Here is a 14988-nt window from a genome sequence, read left to right on the forward strand (position 1 = left end):
ATAACTAGGCTGGAATCAACAGCTGTATATACTTTGATTGGAAAATGTATTATTTTTTAAAATTTCTTAGGTGAGAAGTTTTGGGGGAGGGGGTATATAACAACCCTCTTCTTAGTGTGTGGTATCAGTGTTTAGTTACAGTGCTGCACAGTTACAATACTCAGGAATGCATAATTTTTTTATAAGTCTTAGACTAAGTACTAGTACCCTTGGATTCGTTTTGCAGAAGTATGACTGCAAGTCAGACTGACCTTTGTGATCTGTGGGCCGAATACTGTGTGTGCCACCCTGAGTTGTCATTCTTGTTGACACTCACCTAGATGCGCTGCCGGTGTCAGAGATGGTCCATCTGTGAGCTGTGTAGTTAGGCATGATTCAGTATCGGAGGGAATGTCAAGAGGGTGAGGCTGGATCACTAAACATTAGGTCCTCTGATTTCCTCCCTGGAGGAGGGGAAAGGCGCAGTTCTCCAAACATGTCAGGAAAAACATTTCCTTTTATTTTTAAGTATTTCTAATACAGAAAATGATACGGAAGAAAGAGAAGTGCCCCATTATCCCATTGCTCAGATTTTTTTTAAATAGAAAAGCAAGAAAATCCAAGCCTTACACAAAGATCCCAAATCAAAAATAATGGTTCCTTTACTTCCCCCTTTCCACACCCCTGATTCCCTCTTCCCAAAGGGAATTACTGTTAACAGTTTCTTACATACACATTCTTAAATAATTTATGTATAAATTTCCCCCTTTTACTTACTGATGCTTTTATTTCTATAGCATAGAGTCCCCACGATGATTTTCCTTTTTTAAAATTCAGGACCCCAAGAAAAGTATTTATATTTCAGCTGCAAGACACTAGCGCTAATGAGCCATAAAGGCCTCTGTTGTTTATCCAGTGAGGCAGGCAGACCAATGTCAGCGGCCTGGCTCCTTTGAACCTTGTGCTCTATGGTCCCTGTGCTGGGGACGCCTTCCCCTGTGGCTGCCACAAAGTTGCCACTTTCCACTTCTCCCAGCGATATAGTTTCACATGGCAGTATACAAAATAGGAAGCCAAGAGGTCAGTAGCAAAAGGAGTTTTTCCTCATTTTTCTTCCCTTTTCTTTCTTTCTTTTTTTTTTTTTTTTGGCTGTACTATGTGTGGCATGTGGGATCTTAGTTCCCTAACCAGGGATTGAACCCATGCCCACTGCAGTGGAAGCACAGTGTCCTAGCCATTGGACTGCCAGGGAATTCCAGCCTTCCCTTTTCAAGGACAATTTTCCTAAAAACTCCCAGCAGATAATCTCCTTATAACTTATTAGTGAGAACTAGATCTCGTGTCAGTCACTGGCAAAGCGGGATGACTTTGTCATGATCAGCTTAGACCAGTCATGACTTCTGAACAAACTAGGAAAGGAGGGAATGGCTGTTGGGTGGGCCACCAAGAGTGTTTGCTACAAGCAGGGGTATTCTGTGTCCTGCTTCTCCCTTCACCTCTGCCAGGACACCTTTAGGGCACTTTAGGAACCTGTGGTTTTGGAAGAGGAAAAAGGGAAGAGGCTTTGAGAAACAGGAGTACTTCTACTCCAGCCTGACATGTTACATTACTGTCATCTTGGGACTTCCTTTCATTACTTTCTGAAACCTCAGGTTCTCAAGTCTTCTCCCCATACTCCCCGCTGCCCCCCACTTTACTCTTCCATGAAGGAAAAAACCAGCTCTCTTCCTGTTCTTCTTCTCTGTTGCGTTGCTCCCTCGCTATTCCCAAGGCCTAGAACTTAAGTTCAGCTTGTATGAGTTAAACAGCGCCTGGAGGGTCAACCCTTGGAAGTGTTTATGACTTAATTGGAAGAGGCCTCAAAGGTAAATTTGTCCAGCCTTCCATCCCATACAGAAATTCTCTCCAAAGCATCCCTGACCTTGGTGCCTGAACACTTGGATGAAGGGAATTCAGTGTTTTGGGCAGGCAGAGATGTCTTGATGGCCTTCTGGCTGTGGTCTGTGTGCTGGGCACAACTTGGGAGGGCCATGTCTGGGGCTCACCTGGGAAGCACATCCCCTGGGTTTTCCACTTGAGCCCTGGGATGGGGAGAGCCTCTGGACAGCAATGCTGGGGTGGCTTCTAATGGAAGGGCTTTTCAGTAGTACACGTGGATGCCATTTTGCATTTATTACTGTGTCACTGACATTAGTCTGGTGAAGAGCAGACCCTTATCTTTGTCATGTATTTCATGTCAGAAAATGTCCTATCAGTCATTAGGCAAGATCAAAAAGAGTTGTCAGAACAGAGTTGGAAGGGACTTAGAAATCATTTTGAAGATGGTGAGCTTGGGGCATACCTGGATGTAGAATTCTTGATTTTCCGTCTTTCAGTGTTCTTTAAAACCTAGAGATCTTAATTTGTTGGGACCCTCTATTAAACTGTCAGAGGCTCCTGAATAGAACCTCTCTCTCTCTCTCTCTCTCTCTCTCTCTCTCTCTCTCTCTCTCTCTCTCTCTCTCTCTCTCGTCTCTCACACACACGCAAACAGAAGGTCACAGTCTCCTGGCAGACTTAACTCTTCTAGATAAGAGACCAAAATAGTTTGTATAAAATATTTTGGTCATCAGATAATTTTACTGTGCTCTGATTTTTTTTTTCTTTCTTTTTTTTTTTTTTTTTTTTTTTCGGTACGTGGGCCTCTCACTGTTGTGGCCTCTCCCGTTGCAGAGCACAGGCTCCGGACACGCAGGCTCAGTGGCCATGGCTCATGGGCCCAGCTGCTCTGTGGCATGTGAGATCTTCCCGGACTGGGGCATGAACCCGTGTCCCCTGCATCAGCAGGTGGACTCTCAACCACTGTGCCACCAGGGAAGCCCTTTCGTTTTGTTTTTAGTTTTTGTTTTCTTTGCTTTTCGAGGATTCTGTTGCTATCTCTAGAGATAGCAACAGTTGCTATCTAGAGATTGCTGTTGCTATCTCAGAGATTCTTTCCTCAGCCATGTCCAGTCTACTAATGAGCGCATCATAGGCATTCTTCATTTCCTGTTACAGCAGGTTTTCATCTCTAACATCGTTCTTAGGATTTCCATCTGTCCACTTACATTGCCCATCTGCTCTTTTTCTTTGTTCATGCGTGCTGACTGCTCTAACTGTTAGAGCCCTTAGCATATTCATCATGGCTGTTTTAAATTCCTGGTCTGATAATTCCAACATTCCCGCCGTGTCTGGTTCTGATGCTTGCTCTGTGTCTCTTCAAGTTGTGTTTTTTTGCTTTTTGGTGTGCCTGGTAATTTTCTCTCAGTAGCTGGACACGCTGTACCAGGTAAAAGGAACTGCTGTAGACGGACCTTCACGAATGTGGTGAGGTGTTGGGGAGAGGCAGTGTGCTGTCGTTCTGTGATTAGGCCTCAGTCTTTTAATGAGCCTGTGCCTCTGGACTGAGAACTTCACCCCTGTTTCTCAGTCTTTTTCAACCCCATTAGGTGGGACAGGATGGCTAGAGTGGGCTTGAGCTGGGTACTTCCCTTCCCCCAGGACAGTTAGGCTCTGGTATTACCCAGCAGGTTAGGCTAGTTAACTAGTTTCCCCTGAGGACAGGCCTTGTTAAGATGAGAGTTCTCTGGCTTATTTCAAAATGGTTCCTCTTCCCCTCCCTCTGCTGGAAGCATGAAGGGTTTTTTCTCCAGTATTTACTGTGGGAACCTGGTCAAGCTCCTGGAGAAAACCTCAGCCCTGCGACCGGGTTTCCTGGAGTTTGTAAGCCCCTGGGTTGTCAGCACCGCGCTTCCAGCAGCCCATCAGTTGCAGTTCAGGTTTTCCTTCCCTGGTGCTGGTGAGCCTCTGCTCTCTGTGTCAGTCTCTCTGTCTCTCCCTCCACTCTTGGGGGCAGCAATTTGCCTTGTGGCGTCACTCTCTTAGGGATCCAAAAATTGTTGATTTTTCAGTTTGTTCAGCTTTTTACTTGTTAGCATGGAGTGGTGACTTCCAAGCTCCTTACATGCGGAAGCAGAAACCACAAATCTCATCAGATAATTTTAGATGCTGCATCAGGAAATGTTTAGCTTTTTGCTTTATTGTCATCAGTTCTTTTTTTATATATATATACTAAAAACCATTGGTGTGTACACTTTTTTTTTATTCCATCGGTATTTTTATTTATTTATTTATTTATTTATTTATTTTATTTACTTTTGGCTGCATTGGGTCTTCGTTGCTGCATGTGGACTTTCTCTAGTGGCGGCAAGCAGGGGCTATTCTTCATTGCATTGCACGGGCTTCTCATTGCAGTGGCTTCTCTTGTTGCAGAGCACGGGCTCTAGGCACGCAGGCTTCAGTAGTTGTGGCATGTGGGCTCAGTAGTTGTGGCGCACGGGCTTAGTTGCTCCGCGGCATGTGGGCTCTTCCTGGACCAGGGCTTGAACCTGTGTCCCCTGCATTGGCAGGCAGATTCTTAACCACTGCACCACCAGGGAAGTCCCCTGTCATCAGTGTTGATCAATACACTGTATGTTGCCAAGTTCTCACATTTTGCTCCTTAAAATAACGTGAAATTTTTTTCTCATTTTGCCTTACCTGACTTATTGGATGATCTCTTTGTTTTGTTTCAGATCACTGTCATTTTCCTGAAAGATGAGGAGGCGTATTCTCTGTCTCTCATTATTAAAAGCAGTGTTGGTGGCCTTCTGGTTTTGATCGTGATTATAGTCATCCTAGTCAAGGTCGGTTCCACTCATGTTCATAAAGGTTCTGGTGTTGGGCACAGTCCTCCTTAGGACAGCCAGCCCCTGACCTAGAGCAGCTTCCCTGGCCTCGTGACCACCTTTCCCTCTTCCTTCAACCACACGCCTGTTGAGGCAAATGAGTAAGACAGTTTCTGTCTGAAAAAGATAAAGATCTAATTGAAGAATTGGAGAACAGAGATATTTTCCTAAAACGAACCTGATTGTCGTTCCCCTATTTAAGTCCTTTCCTTTCCTTCCCCTGTTTTGATGTTCAGACTCTTTCACTGCTATTCAAGACCTTCTACTCTGGCCTCTACCTTCTCCACCCTTAAGTCTTGCTTTTTTCTCAACACACTAAACTAAACAGGTTCGTGTCTCTGTGTTTGCAGTTAGGCTCTCTACACCCGTAAGCCCTTTCCTTCTTTTTGACTTGCTCTCACTCTTCCCTTAAAACTCAGCCCAGAGATTCCTGAGTCCTCTGAGCTGAGCTTTATGCTTTTCCTTTGAGCTCCCCTCTGGAAACCCTTCCAAGGGGTAGTCGTCACACTGTATTCCAGTTATTTCTCTTCTCACTAGGTTGTGAGTTTCTTGATGTGTAGGAGGCTGTACTTGATCTCTCTGTACCCTCAGCCCAGTAGGCTGAGTACTTTTACATAGATATATGACCCCGTACAGCTGAAACTAGTACTTTGCAGAATTAGTTAAGTTAAAAAGGTTAAAGTGCTCTGGGGGTTCAGAGAAAGGTGGAAAATCACTTCTGACTGGGGACTGAGCACAGGAAGGGCTTGTGGAAAGGCAGTATTTAAGACGGGTCTTGAAGGATTGGATTATCAGGAGAGATTCAGAGGAAGCTGAGGAGCATGGGGGCTATTTTGGCAACAACCAGGTAGATGGTTTTCTTTTTTTTTTTTTTTTTTTTTTTTGCTGTACGCGGGCCTCTCACTGCCGCGGCCTCTCCCGTTGCGGAGCACAGGCTCCGGACACACAGGCTCCGCGGCCATGGCTCGCGGGCCCAGCCGCTCCGCGGCATGTGGGATCCTCCGGGATCGGGGCACGAACCCGTGTCCCCTGCATCGGCAGGCGGACTCTCAACCACTGCGCCACCAGGGAAGCCCAGGTAGATGGTTTTCTAAAGCAGGTGGTTAGGTTAGGCCTGTAATTGGGCTTCCCTCCCTTTGTTTTAGTGTGGCTTTTTTCAAAGAAAATACCAACAACTGAACTTGGAGAGAATAAGGAAGGCCCAGCTGAAATCAGAGAATCTACTGGAAGAAGAAAATTAGACCAGCTTCCTCATCCATTGGGAGAGAGTACCAACCAGTCCTGGAGACTTCTAGAGACTTGGTGTCATGTGGATTACTTTTCCTTTAGGATGATCGAGAGCAGAATCTAGCACATTGTTTTGTGGAATGTTGTTTTTTAACCATACGTTGTCCCCAGAGTGTCTGTGCATTGTGCAAAAATGAAACTTGGGAGACATTTGGTATTAAATAAAACTGTTTTCTTTACAGAAGTGCCTTTAATATGCAAATATAATATCCTTTGTGATTCCCGCCCCCCCCCCCCAAGAGGAGGCTATGCAGTTATACAGCATTTTCCAGCCTTATTTGCCTAAGAGTGCTTTTTTCCTGCTGTTTCTGTTAACATCTTCCAAAATAGTGTTCCACGAAGTATATCTTGGGGGACAGTGGTTGAAAGCAGCTCCTAGTTTGGCATTTTCAGATCCTAAGATGTGGCCCATTATTTCAAATGAGGCCACAAAAAAGCACCCCCAGAACAAATGTAAAAAGTGGAAAAACGGAGGTCACCAAAACAGGAACAAGCGGGGAGAGGAGAAGACCAGGACTTTGTTTTGTAGTGTCTACTTAACATCCTGTGCTGATCCTCGCCTGGCTTCCTCCTGAGTGAATTGCTTAGGGGACCATCGTGCCTCAGTGAGAGAGCGCTCGCTCATCCGCAGGAGGAGGTGGAAACAAGATTAGGGCCTAGAGTTACAGGCTGGCTTTGCTCTTAGTATCTGATTTTATTTTATTTGTATGCTCCATGCTGTTAAAATTTGACCAGATCTCCCTACTTCCAAACCTGCAGTGGGACAGTCTTTGTTTTCATGGGTAATAAAAGTCATTGCAAGTAATTAAACGGTGCAGAAGTATATGATGTAGAAAGTAATCCCTCTGATCCCTTGGTCTTCTTTATCTAATTCAGGTGCTTTCATTGTTATTTCTTCTAAATTTTGATTTTTTTCTAAAATTTATGTAGGTATAAGGTGTGAATTAGGGAATTTAACCTGAGTTTTTTTTCTTTCTCAGATGCATAACTGATTTTCTTTTTTCTTTTATTTTCTTTCTTTATTTTTTTTGGCTGCGTTGGATCTTCGTTGCTGTGCACAGGCTTTGTCTAGTTGTGGCGAGCGGGGGCTAATCCTAGTTGTGGTGCGTGGGCCTCTCATTGCACTGGCCTCTCTTATTGCAGAGCCCGGGCTCTAGGCGCACGGGCCTCAGCAGTTGTGGCATGTCGGCTCAGTAGTTATGGCTCGCGGGCTCTAGAGCGCAGGCTCAGTAGTTGTGGTGTACGGACTCAGTTGCTCCGCGGCGTGTGGGATCTTCCCAGACCAGGGATCGAACTCATGTCCCCTGCATTGGCAGGCGGATTCTTAACCACTGCGCCACCAGGGAAGTCCCATAACTGATTTTCACAGCACCACTTACTGAAATATTTAACCACCTCCTCTGCTCATCCTCGCTCTCCTGTATCACAGGGGCTGGAAGGCTTCCACCATTTCCCAGGCTTCCTTGCAGTGGTCTTCTGGTGTGGGTTTTTCCAGTGAGGGGCACTTGCATGAGACGAGGAGGTGGAGAAGGCTTCCTTCTGCTTCTGGCCGCCTGGTGGCAGCAGATGAGGACAGGCAGTGTAGTGGCTTCTTGCAACTCTTGACCTCTGGGTGATACCAGCCCTCCTGTTTTTATTTTCCAGGCCTCCCAACAAATTTGAAACTTAACTCTGTGTATTAAATCCCTTTCTGCTCAAAATACCTAGAGTAGTTTCTGTTTTCTTTTTAAATTTATTTTATTTTTAATATATTTATTTATTTATTTATTTATGGCTGTGTTGGGTCTTCGTTGCTGTCGCGGGCTTTTCTCTAGTTGCGGTGAGTGGGGGCTACTCTTTGTTGTGGTGCGCAGGCTTCTCATTGCTGTGGCTTCTCTTGTTGCAGAGCACAGGCTCTAGGCGTGTGGGCTTCAGTAGTTGCAGCATGCAGGCTCAGTAGTTGTGGCTCATGGGCTCTAGAGCTGAGGCTCAGTAGTTGTGGCACATGGGCGTAGTTGCTCTGCAGCATCTGGGATCTTTCTGGACCAGGGCTCAAACCCATGTCCCGTGCGTTGGCAGGCGGATTCTTTTTTTTTTTTTTTTTTTTTTTTTTTGCGGTATGCGGGCCTCTCACTGTTGTGGCCTCTCCCGTTGCGGAGCACAGGCTCCGGATGCGCAGGCCCAGCGGCCATGGCTCACGGGCCCAGCCGCTCCGCGGCATATGGGATCCTCCCAGACCGGGGCACGAACCCGTATCCCCTGCATCGGCAGGCGGACTCTCAACCACTGCGCCACCAGGGAGGCCCGGCAGGCGGATTCTTAACCACTGTGCCACCCAGGAAATCCCAGTTTCTGTTTTCTTGATGACCTAAAGTCTAACTATATTATTATTTCCTGATGAATAACAGTTTATCATTTATTCAAATATATATTAGAATATATATACTAGTGTGGATAAACACACAGACACACACACACAGACACACACACACACTAGTGGAAATCTAGTTTTGTTTCATTGATCTGTTTGTTCCTGTGCCAGTTCCACAATGGAAGGAACCACAGTTTTTAGTATTATGCAAATAAAAAGTTCAAAACAGCAGAAAGGGATCTAAAAGTGAAAAGGTAGTCTCCCTCTCCTCTCCCACCTCTAATGTCTCTTTCCAGAAGCAGCCACTGTTAATGGTTTTTCAGATATTCCTTCAAAATATTCCTACACATATACCAGTATAAACGTTTTCAGTGAGATTGAATTGTTTGCAGTGTTCCACCCCTTGCTGTTTCATCTGATAGACCTTAGAAAAGTCTTTCACTAGCAGCACCTGCAGATCTACCCCGTTCTTTTTAACAGCTCCATAATATACTGTGTTACCTGTGGATGTGTCGGAGTTTACTTGTGAAGTCCCCACAGGTGGATATTTAGGTTATTTCCATTTCTTTTTTTATTACAAAGAAAAGGTGCGATGAACATCTTTAAACAGGTATCCTGGCACGCTTTTCAAGTATAGTGATGGGTAAGTTCTCAGCACAATTACTGACTCAGAGGTTATGTGCATTTAAAGTTTCAATATATGGGACGTCCCTGGTGGTCCAGTCGTTAAGACTCTGCGCTTCCAGTGCAGGGAGCTTAGGTTCGATCCCTGGTCAGGGAACTAAGATCCCACATGCCACGTGGTGCAGCTTCTAGAAACAAAATTAAATTAAATTTAAAAAATTTTAAAACATAAAAAGTTTCAACATATGATGTGACTTGACCTCCAAAGAAGTTTACCAGTTTTCAGTCCCACTTAGAATATATGTAAGTGCCACTCTGTGCCCTTGCCACCACTGGGCATCATCAAATTTTAACTTTTGCTAATCTGATCAGTGTGGAAATGGTATTCTGTTTTTTTTTTTTTTTTTTTTTTTTTTTTTTTTCTGTACACGGGCCTCTCACTGTTGTGGCCTCTCCCGTTGCGGAGCACAGGCTCCGGACGCACAGGCTCAGCGGCCATGGCTCACGGGCCCAGCCGCTCCGCGGCATATGGGATCCTCCCAGACCGGGGCACGAACCCGTATCCCCTGCATCGGCAGGCGGACTCTCAACCACTGCGCCACCAGGGAGGCCCGGTATTCTGTTTTTGATATCAGCCTTCTTTTTAACCTTGCAGTAAATTTTGATTATCTGATAGGTCATTTTCATTCATATTTTTTTTAAAATTATTGATTGTGTTTTTTCAGGTAATTCATAATATCAGTTTTTCAGAATCCCAAAAGAAACCTTTTGGGGTTTTAATTTAAATGTACAGATTAAGTTGGGGAGAACCATTATCTTTATAGTATTATCTTCTTACTTAGAAATATGGCATTTCTGGCCTCTCGCCTTCTGAGATGGCCCACACTCTGTGGAGTGTGTTTCTCTCTAAATAAATCCACTTCTTACCTATCAAAAAAAGAAAAAGAAAAAAAAGAAAGAAGTATGGCATTTCTCCACTTGCTGAGATTTTTTAAAACACCCTGCAACAAGATTTGTAATTTTCTTCAGAGAGGTCTTAATTTACAAAGATTTTAATTTCCAGCTGTATTATATTTTGTATTTACAATTTTGTATTTTTTACTGCTACTCTGAAAAATACCTTTTTTCCCCCTGACTGATTATATAGAGTTTGTATTTAATTGGTTGTTTTGAATATTTATCTTATCTGCCATCTTACTGGACTCTGTTTTTTAATAGCTTTTCTGTTGATTTCAAAATCCTATCTGCACATAATGGTAATTTGGAGTCTTTCTGATACACTTTTTCTCATCCTTACGTCTTTGGCTGGAACTTGTGGGGCTCTGAGCAGTTACCTCTGGGCCTGACTTTCATGGGAGCTTTGCATGCCCTCTGCCTGCATCACAGCCTGCCCTCGGTCCCACTCCCTGCCACTCTGCCTCTGGGTGGTCACTGGGGCTTGGTTGGGGTCCCGTCCACTTCTCATGGAGCCCTTTATCTTTCCTGTCTGACACGATCAGCTTTTCTATTGATCAGAATCTGTCTGCTTTATTTGTTTCAGGAATTCCTTTATATGTTGGTCCCTTTATTTATACCATTCTCTGTTTTTCAATGCTGCTGCATTTATTAATGGATCTTATTTACAGACACATGCTGTTTTATTGCACTTTCCTTTATTGGGTTTTGCAGGTACTGCATTTTTTACAAACTGATGGTTTGTGGCAGCCGTGTGTTGCACAAGTCTGTCAGCACCATTTTTCCAACAGCATTTGCTCACTTCATGTCTCTGTCACGTTTTTGGTAATTTCTGAAATATTTCAAACTTTTATTACATTTGTTATGGTGATCTGTGATCTTTGATGTTACTCTTGTAATTTTTTTGTTTTTTATTTTTAAATTAAGGTATGTACATTGTTGTGTTAGACATAATGCTATGACACACTTAATAGACTACAGTATAGTGTAAACATAACTTTTATATGTACTGAGAAACCAAAAATTTGTATGACTCACTTTATCATGATATTTGCTTCATTGTGGTGGTCTGGAACCGAACTTGCAATATCTCTGAGGTGTGCCTTTGAAGAAGAAAGAAGTAAGTTTGCTTAGGTGTTTCCCTGTTGTTGGGCTCAGGAGTTGTGTCCAAGTTTTCATTATTATAGGTGACTTGTAGTCCCTGCTTTTATAATTTTTTTTAATAGCAAATAAGATCCCACTTTGATTGTAACAGCCAAGACTTATATTGACCATCTGTAAGCTCTTGACTGACTGAGCTGGGCTGATCTGACTGGGTTAGACCAATGGCATTGTAGTCAGGAGACTTCATAAGGGACCAGTCTGTGAGGAGGAAGAGACTTAAATGGACACATGGTTACACTGTATAAATGCATGTGCTGTTGGCTTGGGCCAAAGCCTTGTCTTTCTTCTAAAAGATGCCCGTCTAGTGCCAGACCTTTCCCATTTCCTGTTCACCCTCCTCTGCCTGGGAACAGGACATGCCAAAGCTTGCATAGATCCAAGGACAGTGGGTCATGTCACAGGGCCAGTGTCCCGGCCAGAAAAGGACTAAGATGGGGCCAGCTGGACACTAGCATGGGGGAAAGTGCCCCTGTGGTTTCTCTTGTTTTCATCTCCCCTGCTACAGGCTAGTGAGTGCTGACTCAAATAACCTTTCTCTCTCATGATAACATCTGAACTTTGAATTGGGTTGTTGGAGGGATGAAATAAGCAGATGTGAATATCTAAATTGGTCAAACTATTTAGGCCTAGTTAGACATTGAGAAAGGAGCATTCCATTCAGCCAAGCCCAGCAGTCTGAAATTACCTGTTCTAGTATATTAGTCTGTGCACATTTTCTCTAATATCCATACAAGGAGGGATATTTGGTTAAGATCAGGCTTTAGGTATTTTGGGGTCTCCTAGCCATAATTATAACCTTGCAGTAGTGCCAGAATTTTACCATTACTTGAAGAACAGCTCTAGTAAATGGAATCAAGGGAATCTTAGTCACTTCAGGAAGGGCAGTTGTTCAGATATCAAGAGCTCAGGAGGTAGCTGGATGCACCTAAACAGACAGTTCCCAACTCCAGCTGACTTTATTTTGATTAGTGGAAGGACGTTTTGAAAAGTATGTAAGTAATACATAGATAACACTCGCAGAGTGAGATCAGAGTGAAAAGTGAAAATATGCTTTAGTCACAACCTTGCCCCATCCTGTGCCCCTCCTTAGAAGATGAGGTCAGCCGGCTTAGCATGTATCCTTCCAGACCATATTCGGTGCTTTTGTAAATATTCACATATGTACATATACAAGTACATGGGTTTTTGGGTTTTGTTTTGTGTGTGTTTTACATAAACAGGATCATAACTTCCACCATTGGTGATAATTTATGACCATTTTCAAGGAGCCAGTGTCAGAGACAAAATGCTGCTGCTGAATGCAGGTTTGTGGGGAGAGGGAGAGGCAACACCTTGGGTTAATGTGTGTTTGGGGAAATCAGTAACTTAAATTTGTGTAGGTCATTACACTTTGTAAAGCTTTTTCCAGAAGTGGACTTAAACACATTTGGTAATTGCCCTTCAATGCCAAACAGCTTTCCAGAAAGATTGAACCACATTACGTGGTTATCAGCAGCGTGAACGAGCCTGGGATCTCTGTTTTTACTTTGTTTGCTTAATGGGTATATAATTGTAGCTTTCCTTTCCTTTTTTTTTTCTTTTTCTTTTTTTTTTTTAATATCGGCAAGACCATGTATTTTCCCATGAAATGAGATTTTTTTTTTGTAATCATAACAAATTTAATTTTTTTCTTCCAGTTTTACTGAGATATAACTGGCATATAGCACTATGTAAGTTTAAAGTGTACAACATAATGACTTGATTTACATACATCATGAAGTGATTACACAATAAATTTAGTGAACATGCATCATCTCCTATAGATATAAAATTAAAGAAATAGAAAAAAATTTTTTTCTTGTGATGAGAGTGCTTAGGATTTACTCTTAACAGCTTTCATATACAACAAATTTAATTTTCAATTAAAAAATTAAATAGGTAAAGATTATGATTATGATACTTCTTGAGTCATATCTGGAAGCTCAAGATATACCCAACAATGTAGAATAGAATTATCTAGAGATAAATTCAAAAGACAGATCCAGAAGTCATAACATGAAATAAAGGAGTCTGGAGGTAGAAAAGAAATAAGTAGAGAAGTAATTGTCTTTCTGAGTCCCAGGCAGGATTAACGTAAGAATATATGTGTAGACACATGTTGATGAAAATCCTGAAGTCCAAGGATAAGAACAGATCTTAAAGTTTTGAGACCCAAAGAACAGATTATTTATTTGCAATGGAAAGAGAATCAATTAGCCTCAGACTTTTTTTTATCAGTAACACTAACAGTTAAATTCCTGGAGCAACATTTGTAGAATTCTGAGGGAAGAAGCCTAAGGCCCAAAAATTAATAACCAGGAAAAGATATCATTCATTTGTCAGGGCAAAATAAACATTTCAGAAGTGCAGGCATTTAAAAAGTATTCTGTCCATGTACTTATCTGAGGACAACACTTGGGGAAATACTCTTATCAAATGACAGTTGGTTCAGAACAGAAATCCCAAGATAGGGAAAGACAAAAAGGAGAGGAATAATGGGAGCAACGAATCTTGCAATATATGTATTATTAAAGTTAAATATATAATAATTATATGACTAGGACTTTGTAATATAAATGCTAAGTAGGGACTTTTGAAATAGAAGAGTCATCCTTTAAAGAAAAACTTAACAATAACCTAGAACTAAAGCTTCTGTCCTGTTTGGGGTTGAGGGAGGTGTGAGCAGCTAAAGATGCTTGGTGCATGTGTGTTAAAAATACATATAGTGGGCTTCCCTGGTGGCACAGTGGTTGAGAGTCCGCCTGCCGATGCAGGGGACACGGGTTCGTGCCCCAGTCTGGGAAGATCCCACATACCGTGGAGCGGCTGGGCCCGTGAGCCATGACCGCTGAGCCTGCGCGTCCGGAGCCTGTGCTCCGCAACGGGAGAGGCCACAACAGTGAGAGGCCCGCGTACCGCAAAAAAAAAAAAAAAAAAAAAAAGTTAAAAATACATATAGTATAAAAATACATGTATAACATTTTTAAAAATTAATTTATTTTTGGTTGGGTTGGGTCTTCGTTGCTATGCACGGGCTTTCTCTAGTTGCGGCGAGTGGGGGCTACTCTTCGTTGTGGTGTGCAGGCCTCTCACTGCGGTGGCTTCTCTTGTTGCAGAGCATGGGCTCTAGGAGCGTGGGCTTCAGTAGTTGTGGCATGTGGGCTCAGTAGTTGTGGCTCGCGGGCTCTAGAGCACAGGCTCAGTAGTTGTGGCACACGGGCTTAGTTGCTCCATGGCATGTGGGATCTTCCTGGACCAGGGCTCGAACCCATGTCCCCTGCATTTGCAGGTGGATTCTTAACCACTGCGCCACCAGGGAAGCCCCCACATATTGTATAACATTATTATTTTCTTTTGATAGAATATATATATTTGAAGATGACTCAGGAATATGTAGGCGTGAGCTGATCTTTAAAGCACAGTAGGACTTCAAAACTGACAGGAAAGAAAGGCAAACAGAGGAATGACAGGGAGGAAAAAGGAACAGGAAAAAATGACAGGGATGAAAAATGGCTAATTCAGCAAAAGTAAGAAGAAGGAAAGTGAGATTGTATTTAAGATGGAAGGAATAAAACCAAATACATAATTACTTCCCTAAGCGTGAATGAACTCAGGAGACAGACTGTCAGATGGGCTGAAAAGTCAGATTCAAATGTGTGTTATTTGAAGAAACACTTGTAAAACAAAATAACAAGCAATTTGAAAAATAAATAGACAAAGATATGGGGAAAATGCAAACAAAAATGAAGGAGGGGTGGCAATTTTCATATTTGAAAAAGCAGAATTCAGTGTTCAAAACATTAATCAGGACAAAGAGAGGCATTATGTAGTGTCCTTCCAATCACTCCTGGATGGCATCTGGCACTT

General features: G+C 42.9%; 1 protein-coding gene across 4 annotated transcripts in view; it reads left to right on the forward strand.

Moving 5' to 3' along the window:
• The window catches only part of ITGAE (integrin subunit alpha E), a 70617-nt gene that overhangs the window by 40080 nt on the left and 15549 nt on the right, over window positions 1-14988 (forward strand). For 2 of the 4 annotated variants that reach the window (XM_082605352.1, XM_082605353.1), the window contains one exon: window positions 4572-4682. The exons of 1 other annotated variant lie outside the window; for it this stretch is intronic. In XM_082605352.1, the coding sequence (XP_082461478.1) occupies window positions 4572-4682 (111 nt within the window). Of the gene's footprint in view, window positions 1-4571; window positions 4683-5869; window positions 8699-14988 lie in introns of those variants that run through there. One more of the 4 variants, XM_082605355.1, reaches the window with a different exon arrangement.

Source organism: Mesoplodon mirus, assembly GCF_964341445.2.
Source record: "Mesoplodon mirus genome assembly, chromosome: 18".
Taxonomy (NCBI): Eukaryota; Metazoa; Chordata; class Mammalia; order Artiodactyla; family Ziphiidae; genus Mesoplodon; species Mesoplodon mirus.